The 11,254-nt window shown below is 33.6% G+C and overlaps 1 protein-coding gene and 1 pseudogene across 1 annotated transcript; both read left to right on the forward strand.

The window, feature by feature from the left end:
* The first annotated feature begins 41 nt into the window (after window positions 1-41).
* On the forward strand, window positions 42-1,177 carry LOC21406205. Its single transcript, XM_010102373.2, has one exon. It carries the CDS (start codon window positions 168-170, stop codon window positions 1,062-1,064), a length of 897 nt encoding a protein of 298 aa, XP_010100675.1. The 5' UTR covers window positions 42-167; the 3' UTR covers window positions 1,065-1,177.
* Window positions 1,178-4,248: 3,071 nt separating this feature from the next.
* Window positions 4,249-11,254, forward strand: part of LOC21406206 — a 17,961-nt pseudogene continuing 10,955 nt past the window's right edge.

Raw genomic sequence — 11,254 nt, forward strand, 5'->3', positions numbered from 1 at the left:
TATATATATATATATATATATATAGACACACAGACACATTATCTACCATATTGACGTTTCTATGTTGTTTTCTCTACAACCGTGGAAGATTAAATACGACCACCACCGACTGAAACCATATTATCCAATTCCTTTCCTTTCTCCATCAAAGATTTATTCGTGAAAACATGAAACAAGAAAACAACGCCAAAGCCATATTAGCCATAGCCATGAAACTCTCAAAACCCATCGCTTATCTCATAATACTCTTGGTCACATACACTATGGGCTATCTCATCGCTTCTTCTTCTTCTTCTCCTCCTCCTTTTTCTTCGATTTCCGAGCTGACCAACTTGCCGAACCAACTCGACCACTTCCGGGTCACGACTCGTTGTTCGGACCGGCCGGTCCAGCCCGAGCTGGTTCGCCAAACGATCCTGGACCGGGTTTTCAACTCCAGGTCCCCATACGACAACTTCCCTCCCCCGCACGTGCGGGACCTCCTACGCACGAAGCGTGTCAAGGGATGGGGCTCGTACGGCGCCGTTTTCGACCACCTCGTACGGAGCGTGAAGCCACGGATCATCATCGAGGTCGGGACCTTCCTCGGCGCGTCGGCGATCCACATGGCCAACTTGACTCGCCAACTCGGTCTCCGGACTCAGATTCTCTGTGTCGACGACTTCCGGGGCTGGCCCGGGTTCCGGGACCGGTTTAAGGACATCGGGATGGTAAACGGCGACGTTTTACTGCTCCAGCAGTTCATGCAAAACGTGGTGTCGTTTAACTTCACGGAGTCGGTTTTACCCGTTCCATTCTCGAGCGCGTCGGCTCTGGAGAAGTTTTGTGAGTGGGGGATTTTCGGGGACCTGATTGAGATTGACGCGGGTCATGATTTTAACTCGGCGTGGGCGGATATAAACCGGGCGTACCGGATCCTAAGACCCGGCGGCGTGCTTTTCGGTCATGATTATTTCACGGCCGCCGCGAATAGAGGTGTCCATAGGGCTGTTACTTTGTTTGCTCAGTTTCATGGCCTAAAAGTTATGGTTGATGGCCAACATTGGGTAATTGACTCATCCTAATTTTGCATTTCTTTTTTCTTTTTCTTTTTTGTGTCTAAAAAGAATGAACATTGTGAATGTTTGTTGACTTGAGTTGTATATGTGGGTGAGTTAAATGTGGTTGAATTGTATACGTGAGAAAAAAATATTATAATAAAAAATTTAAATTTAAATTTTTGTAAGAAAAACATTATAGTAATGAATTGTAAAATGAACAAGAATATATATGGTGCATTTAGAACTCGTTTTAAAATAATTTTAGTCGTGTTTAAAATTGATCCTGTTTTTATTTTTCACATTTTTCAAGAAAAAAATGAAAATATTTTCAAAACGGCATTTAGAGCAATAAAGATAAAAAATAGAAATTAAAACGATTTTTTTATTTAGTGTAAAATGAGAGAGAAATGAAAAATAACTTTTAGTCGTTTTTCATTTTTTGTTTTCGTTTTTTCCCCTCTCGAGCAGGGAGAGAGAGTCATTAATGAGTTTTTTTACACTTAAAATAATCTCTTGATAAAACTACTAAACGCATTTTCAAAAATGATTTCTGTCTGAGATTGAAAACGTTTTCAATTTCATATGCATACAAAAAACAAAAATCATTTTGAAACGAGTTCTAATTTATTTTTTGTATGAAAATGAAAACGTTTTCAATCTCAAAGAGAAATCATTTTTGAAAATACGTTTGATAGTTTTATCAAGAGATTATTTTCAGTATAAAAAAATTCATTAATGTCTCTCTTTTTCTCTCTACTCGAGAGATGAGAAAATGGAAACAAAAAATAAAAAAATAACTAAAAGACGTTTTTCATTTCTCATTCAATTTACACTAAACTAAAAAATTATTTTTATTTTTATTTTTTATTTTTAATTGTGTCAAACGCTGTTTCTTTTCATTTTCATTTTTTCTTTCTCGAAAAATATAAAAAATAGAAATAAAAACAACTCCAAACACAGTTATAATTTTCTTACAGAGTGTGGACCCCACCTAATCGAACCATCAAGTGAGGTACATGCTCTATTAGAGAACCCGACTCAGCGTTCGAGAACGTTGTTTCTTATTCGAATGGCTATAGTCTAGTATGACGCATGTCTTGAGTCACAAATTTGGACATTATTAGAGCCCGTTTAGTTGGAGGATTCGTTCTCTGATTCGAATTATGGTTCATGATTCACTACAGTATTTTCTCTTATAAAAAATACACGTAAATCGAAAATAGTTCTAATTTATGAATCAAACGGGCTCTAAGTTACATTTTGAAAGATTTGTGAACTTTTGACAAATGAAGTGTACAGGTTGAGTTATTGGTTCTCACGTAAATTCTCATGTAAGTTCTTGCGCCATTTTATAGATGAAGTTTTTAGCAGAGAGACAAAAAAGAAATAAGAAATTATTCGTATTAATGAATTTTTTTTTTTTTTTATATGGTTTAGAAGAGGGTGGAGTTTATGCAATTAGTAGTTGTTGGGTCCTTGTATTAGTGACGTCAAAGATATCATGCCGCGAATTGATTACTTGGGAAATTGCGGATGAGAAAAACTGCTTTCGTTCGTTTCTTATAATTCTTGCTTCATTTTTGGCGATATATTTGTGTTTTGCTAGGTCCTAAAAGCAATTATTAGCGGTTGTTACTATTTTCCTTCTTGGACATTTTGTTGGGTGATTAGGAATTCAGCTATTATGTCAGTCAACTGTTCTTGTATTTTAGTCTGGGATCTGGTTTAGGGAAAAATAATTCTGATTTTCAAGAAGTAAACCTTACAGATGCTCTGCCGAAGAGTCAATTTCGAGATTAATGCAAGTAATCATCTAACCAAATCAAATCTTGCTGTCAATCTGATTAGCAGTATATGATTTGCCAGTTGACTAATGAATGATTTAACTATAGAAAAAATAAACAAGATAGTTTTTTGTGATTACTGATTAGTGCATTTTTAGCCGGTTTCAGGTAGCCTTTTAAATGCCTATTTAGTTGGAGGATTGAGGTGGCTTTAAACCCCAAAATCAATTTAAAAATCTTGTTTGGTAGCATAACAATTTGAACTTGAACTTAGGTTTAGGGTTCATTTAAACTCAAAAATGAAGGTTGAACTCAACTTTACCCCTTAAAATTCTTACCCATTAAACTGTTCAAAACTCAGGCCAGAGATTCCTACCAACTATTTTCATTAACATTTTCTTAAAACCCCATAGTTCTATTAATATAACTAAATCCTACTTCAAACTTTATTCCGTGTTTAAGCCTTAAACTATTAAAAGCCAGTTCGAACTACAAAAAATACACATATAGGTTCAAAATCACACAATTCGAATTCGCGAAGCAAATCTAGCCTAACCTAAGTAAATGTTCCTCATTTTCTTAAATTAGTTAAATGGACGATTTTATTAATTAATAAACATAGAAAGTCAAAAACACCCATCCTTCTTACCTCAAACTCCTAGCCCTCAGCCACCACACAAACGCAGCAGAGAAACCCTAGCTTTTCTTCCTTCAGTAGAGCCACTATGCCCACCCTAAACCTAAGAAACCTAGAAGCAACTCTCTCTTTCTCGCTTAGGAGTAGCTGGGCCAAAGCATTAAAAACGACCAACCACTTAATTTTTGAAAACTCTGACGATAGTTTAAGGTGGGTGGAGAAAACTGCCACCTACCCTAATCTCTCTTTAAACTATAGGGATATAAGGATATAGATGATACATAGATTTAAACAATAGAGTACATTTGCTTTGCTTTGATTATTAGATTGAAAAAAAAAAAAAAAAAGCAAGAAAAGGAATAAACGTCCCTTAAAAAACAACGATTATAAGGGTTGATTATTTGATTATAAGGGTTGTTGTTTGCTGTCTTTACTTTTTTCTTTCTTCTTTATAAGAAACCACGAGCAATCATGTTATTTAATTATTTTTTTTAAATGCGATGTGGGGATGGATACACACATAGACTCACCCACCCAATCATATTGAGCTAGCCTCAAGTGAGTAAGTGACGTTGTCGTTTAAGTTTTTTTTTTTTTTTTTACCGTATGAGCAACACTTAAACGACATATAATTTTATGAAAAAGGTCGCTCTTATTTCTATTATTATTAGAAAAAATTGTTGAACTTACCCTTAGAACTAAATTTACCTTATATAATCTTGATTAATACTATTTGCTTAAAAATTTAGACTCAGAGTATTTTGTCTCCTTTCCCTTCTCCATAAACATGGCATTTGTAGTTTCAGTTTTAGCATTTGATGAGAACATAGTCTTTGGCTCTTTGCAGTTTGATTTTATATCTCAGTTGTCAACAAGTAGCTAACAGTTTTCCTGTCGTTTGTAAATAAACGACAAGTCGTTTCAGTAAAAAGGTGCACGTTCCAACCTTTTTTGTTCCTCCTGTGAGGTTCACTGAGTTAAAAAAAGGGCACTTTTTTTGTGTCTTTTTTCCTTTTTTTTTTTTTCCGCTAAATGTTAAAATAACACACACACACAATTGGGGTGTCTAAATGTTTATTGTCGTTTAAGTCAACAAGTGACAAGTCGTCTATTTGTGAGCAACTTGCTGTTTTTATGATGGACAACTGGACATAAGATTTGTTTTTCTTTTTTCTTTTTTTCTTTTATAAAAACGACATGTCGTACATATGAAAGGGAAGGCAGAATCATTCAGTTCGATGCATCCATAATTAAGTAGAATATCAGAGAACAAAAGTCGTTTTACATTGGTCCGAACCACTTACATTGCCAGCACAAATAGATGATCAGAAAGCATGAGTATTGATTAAAAAAAAAAAAAGCAACTGATAGGAAAGGAAACACTTCAAGTATGAAATTACTGGACTCAACTTCTTGGCACTTCGAGTTCGAACTAGATCTCACAGAGAAATTCTTATTAATCAAAAGCAAAGCTCAGAAAAATATAATTTCAGATCTGAATATACAGACAAGCCTCAAACTAAAAGCTAGCAGGCCCAATCAACGCCAAAAAGGCAGTAGTTTTAAGGAAAAACTAACCTTACTAGGACTACATCTACATAGTCCTTAAAATGACTCTAAACAGAAATACAACTCCAAACCTTACTAGGAAATAACAATGTATAACATATTTATAATATAAACGTATATATTTACTATATATAGTATAAATGTACCGCATGTATGTTTCACATCCTATATATACTCGTTTCAGTACAGAGGGAGAGATGCGGCCCGCGCGCTGCAGCAGGCGTGCGGCTGCGCACCAGCCCCTACCCAAGACTGCTCTCGGGCATTTTTTACCCCATTTTACGCGGCGGTTTGTGCGGGTCCTTACCCTCGTCCGTGGCTCATCCTAATAACTTCTAAAACTCCAATTTTTTTCCTTTTTTCCACCTAATTTCTCATTTATTAATAATTGCTATAAAAACACATCAAACTAATAAAAATGCTTGAGAGCTAACAAATATTTGAACTCAAAGATACTTAATTTGTCGGTAAATAACCTCCTCATCACTGATTATGGCGACCGTTTAACACTATATTATCTTCTAAATATCATATTTATCTTAAAATTCAGGCACCGACTCCGACGACCGTTTAACACTGTATTTACCGGTAAATACTGTATTTATCATATTTATTTGAAAATCTGAAGACCGGCTTCGGCAATCTATAAATACCATATTTTTAGTTAAATATCGTATTTACCATATTTATCTAAAAATTAGGCAACCGGTTTAGACGACTGATAAATACCCTATTTACCGGTCAATATCATATTGCCATATTCATCTAATAATCCAGCGACCTGCTCTGGCGACTGGTAAATACCGTATTTATCGATAAATACCATATTTAGTAGTAAATATTATATTTATCATATTTATCTAAAAATCTGACTACTAGCTCCGGCGACTGTTAAACATTATATTTACTAGTAAATACAGTATTAAACATATCAAAAATTAGATTCAGTAAAATATTTACTAGTAAATATAGTATTTACCAGATTAGAATTGAATTCAATGAACAATTTATTGGTAAATACAATATTTACCAAATTTCAAATCTACAATCAAAAAATAAAATCACAAACTCAGACTCTACCAAATGTTAATTAGAAAATGCGAGTTTTGGGATTCATTTGTCCAAATTTTCAAACTGGCACCCGACTGTTAACAAAATAGATGTTTGGAGACTTGGTTTGGTATTGATTTTAGGAGAGAAAAAGTACTTATTGAGATAGTTAAATCTAAAAACTTGTTTGGTAAAACAGATTTTTGAATAATTTCTTCCTAATCTGAAGCTAAAAGCAGTATTAGCCTAAAGGATGATTCTGATTTCAGTATTAGCAGTATTAGTCTAAAAGCAGTATTAGACTTGGTTTGCTTATTGGTTTTTACCCCAATGAAATCTGAAATTTACAACCTCAAAAACACATTTTCATTTCACAATTCGGTATCTCCTCCTCTCTGTTATCTCTCTCGTCTCCTCTGCAAAAAAAAAAAAATTTGAGTTTTGTCCTCTCTCCTCCTCTCCGTTCGAAGCGATCTTCCCGGCTCTGTTCGCCGGTATCTCTCTCCGTTCGCCGGTCTCTCTCTCCGTTGGCCTGTCAGACTCGTTTGGTTTCTCCTCCGTGCGATTGTCAGTTTGCCGGTCTCCCTTCTCCTCCTCCGACTGCCCGTCTCTCATCATCAGATCAACAGGTAAGCCTCTCTAACCGCGCGATTTTGGGTTTGGTTCTGATTTTGAACATTTAGATTTGGTTCTGATTTTTAGTCCGCATATATTTTAGGTTTTAGGGTTCTGATTTTTTGCATCAAAGAAAAACACTTAAGCATTGTTGAAAGTGGGTTTGCCGGATCTGGTTAGAGCTCACCATCTCTGCATCTGTAAGTACTCGATTGGGTTATTGGGTAGCAAAAAGTCGAGTAAAACAACAAATATCTAGAACTGTTTTATAATGGAAAGTACTTGTGCTCAGAAAAGCTAAATTCGAGGCTGGGATTTATGTTGGTGGTGATTTGGGCGTTTTTTATTTGGGATTATGTGAAAATTTGCTGATTTTTTGTTTTTTATTGAATTAAATGGTTGTTTCAGGTGAGTTTGAGTGCCTTCGCGTTCTTGTTTTCAGAGCTTGTGCAGTACAATCAGACACAAGTTGACAACATTGCCGAGTTAGAACAGAGGTGATTTAAATTTTCTTGGAATTACGCCTGGGTGCATTTAGAGAATTCAAAAATTTCAAATATATATTTGTTGATTGCTTCTGAAAGTCGATTCTATTGATTATTGAGTGTCGAGTTTGATTGATATTTATTGAAAACTGAGCAGGTTGGAGGACGCAGGTTATGCGGTTGGTGCTCGAGTTCTAGAACTGCTTTGCCATAGGATAAGGTACAATAATACTTTGTTGGTGTTCTACTAATGACGTACATAAGCCATTCATGACTTTTGGTTTAGTATGGGGCTCTTTGCCCCATTTTTGTAATCAGTGGGAAATGAAAAGTTGTATTTTTGAGTTTTAAAACGTTGGATGTTATAGCTGTCCAATGTTTATAAATTATTCGAGTATAGCATTCATTTTGCTTGTAGCCTGGTACTAAATACACACACTTTCAAAGGGGAAAAAAAGTATACGTAGATTTTTGTTCAAGTTCTTATTTTGGAGCATGAATATACAATCTGGTTTGGAAATTATGGGAAAATTGCAGCAATTTAAAACAATATCTCGATGTAATCTAACTGCTGGATCCTTTTATCTTCTATCATGTGCTTAGCATGTGAGTTGGCTGTATGCCATTATCTAGGTTGAAGATGGAAGAAATTGTACATGGAACATTTGTATGCCTTAGCGACATATTTGAGAACTCCTTTGCTATTTGGCAATGCTATCCTCGTTTGGAAATTTCTTGATTAATGATAAAGTCAAAGATACAATCATTTTGTACTCGCTATTGGACATGAGTTCCCACAAAAGAATAGCTAGGACATGAATTAGAAGCTTTAAAATGTAATAAAGATTAAAATATCAGAGTCTTTAAGCATGATTAATAGATAGCCGTTATTAGGATAGGCTGGAGTTGTTATACTAGTGGGGATTTAGAAAGGATAAATACAAAACATCCCGTCTTTGATCTAATTATGACATTCCACCTTATGTTTTCAGGAATGCTGCACCTATCCCCTACGTTTTACAAACCATGTTAAAAACCTCCAAAGAAGGGATTTTTTAACACGACTCGATTCCCTCTAGAGGTTTTTAACAAAGATTTGTAAAACGTAAGGGATACTTTTAAGTTTTAACATGTTTGTAAAACAAAGGGATAAATGCAATATTGTTGAAAACATAGGGTGGAACATAATATTTTGAAATAGTGGGGAGGTTTCTGTTATATCCCAATTCAAACTGTGTCATAAGACTTTTTAACCTAATATTTCTAGGATAATAACTATATGGCTCTGCGAATAATTTTGTTATAATAACTAGTGCGGGCTTGAATGGCTTTCAAACTATTTAGTGCTGCTACTATGAACCCTATTATATTTGTGGTTATCTTTCATCCAATTTTTTTTTTATATTTTTTTATTTGTCGTTGCAAGAAGATATCTATAAGATCTCTAGATATTTTTTTCTTTATGTGTTAGTTGCAACCTCTAAGAACTAATATGTCCAAAGTTATTCTTTGTTTGATTAGCGTGCTGCATAATTCTTTTCATTTGAGTTAAGTTTGTAGGTATATACGTATGTATTTGTAGGACTTAAGTTTGTGTTTGTAAGTATATACGTGTTTGTAGATATATACGTGGTGTGTGTATGGATATATATGTTTGCAAGAACTATTCCTTTCTGAAATGATATATCAATGTGTGTATTTACGTGTGTGTGTGTGTGTGTGTGGATATCAATGTGTGTATTTTGAGATGATATTTTCATTTGCTCTTTTTTCTTGTGTATGGGTATCAATGTGTGAATTTGCTCATTTACGTGTGTGTGTGTGTATGGATATCAATATGCTTGAAATGTTCTTTATTTGTGGTCCTATAATTAATTATTATTTGGTTTAGCCCGTTTCTTGGCATGAAATTTCTCAACAAATTTATCATATTTTCTTGCAGATTTTTGAGAAGAACCCCACCAAAATTGATAATTATGGTATTTGCAAGAGAGAGAGTACAAAACAATTTCACAATTCGAAGATAAGTTTCCATTGGTGTACAAGAAGGTCAGGCTACCAATTAGGAAGCTGAAGACCACATACAAGGCATTAAGGTCCAACTTGTTTATGTAACTTAGTTATTTGACGATTAGGCTTTTAACTTGTTTATGGAATGTACATTTTTGTTCAACAAATTGATTACTCACTAATGCTCCTTTTAGTTGTAATTATATTGTAAATGAAGAAATGAAAAGAAAAGATAATTAATTATCATAAATTTATTGTTAAAAAACTCAAAATCATAGCATTATGTTTTTTTTTAAAGTTAAACAAGTATTTCTAAATACTAAAAATAATTATATATATTTAAGTTTCATATCATGTCTATTTTGGTCATTTTACATACCCACAACAATTCAATTTCAAAATTTATCAAATGTTATTACACTGATTTTAGAACTAACATAACTACTATAATTACAATTTATCAAATATTTAACTGTTTTTTATAACAACTGTTTCTTTTTTCAGCACGGTTAAAAGTAATTTTTCTAAAATTCATAGCACTACCAAACTAAACTTTAGTAGTTCAAGTTTTCAAAATGGAGACCCTAGTACTAAAGGTACTTTAGTAGTTCAAGTTTTCAAAATGGAGACCCTAGTACTAAAGGTTTAAAAAAAATTTTGGAGACTCTAAATGTAATAAAACCTTGCATTTTACATGCTAGCAAAAAAAAAAAAAAAGAAGGAAAGTGAAAAAAATTGTAATTTGACCATGGATATTATACAGAAACACCATGTTTATTTACAAATATTAAAGCCGATAAAAAAAAAAAACAGTCCATCTTTATGTCTACTAGTATGGACATGGTATTGTGCTTTGTGCACATGGCACCTTGTATTTTTAGTAATTTTATCTTTGATCCGTAAATGGAAATAGAATATCATATTACTAAAAAGGAAAAAACAAACCGTGTTATGGTAAAACATGTATTCTTTTATGAAGAAAAAGGCATGACATGATATATATATATATATTTCACTCACCAACGAAATCAAAGATCAGAGAGAAGAAAAGGCTGGACATGATTGTAATGATTGCGATCTTCCATGGCGAAGGCTGGTGGTGGGTTCCGACTTCCACGAGCCTTCTCCTTCTGAAGACGCAAAACTGAGAAAATAAATGTTTGTTCTTTTAGAGTTTAATTTGAGTATAATTTTTAAGTTGAATTTGAGTTATAATTTGAGTTGACTTGTAACTTGAGTTTGTGTTTGATTGTGTATATTTGAGTTATGATTTGAGATAAGAATCTTTTTGAGTTTGTGTTTGAGTGAGTAAAAACTTGAATTTGTATTTAGATAGTATTTTAATAAAAACTCAATGCTGATGAAAAATTTTAATATGGTATATGGGTCGGGTTTTATTCGTCTTTTCGTTGTCAACGCATAGAAAAAAAATCATCTCAATCAAAATTAAAACGAAAAGGTTAGAGTATTTTTGTAATGACTGAGAAAATTCCAGACCTTAAATAATACAATTTATGTATTTAAGCCAAGGATTTTCTTAGACAAATATTATGTGACTGAAGGATTTATGGAATTAATATATGTATTCCTGAATTCTGTAGCAGATTTCATGTTAAGTTCATGTTTTCGATCAAGTAAATTCGATCGATAAATTCTCGTCGTACTTTAAGGAGGAATAATTTCAGTACCAAGTATAGTTTGAGAATCTCTAAACACAGCATGATGTTAGCAGCGTAAAAAAAAACGCGCTGACATTTTTAAAGAAGAGAAAATCCTTAATTGCCAGACAGCTAGGTTAAAGTCACAAGATAGATACCTATAGTAGAAGGGTACAATGTGAGCTCAGGAGTTGACACCGTCAGAAACAATGTCATTCCCGGGATATAATGCAGAAAAGTTAAATTTAGAATTTATTCAGTCTAGAATTAATTTCAAGACTTGAAACAGTTTAAGATATTACGCGAGTAAGAATTTAACGTGATATCAAAGCAGACGAGGATTGAAAAGTTGAACTGTAAATAAGTAGTAGAAAAAAAAAAAGAGAACTGTCAGAAACAAGAATTT

This window comes from Morus notabilis, unplaced genomic scaffold (assembly GCF_000414095.1).
Source record: "Morus notabilis unplaced genomic scaffold, ASM41409v2 Scaffold404, whole genome shotgun sequence".
NCBI classification, from domain to species: domain Eukaryota; kingdom Viridiplantae; phylum Streptophyta; class Magnoliopsida; order Rosales; family Moraceae; genus Morus; species Morus notabilis.

Excerpts from the sequence above, each read along its gene's own strand:
- LOC21406205 (XM_010102373.2), top strand. The coding sequence starts at position 168 with ATGAAACAAGAAAACAACGCCAAAGCCATATTAGCCATAGCCATGAAA.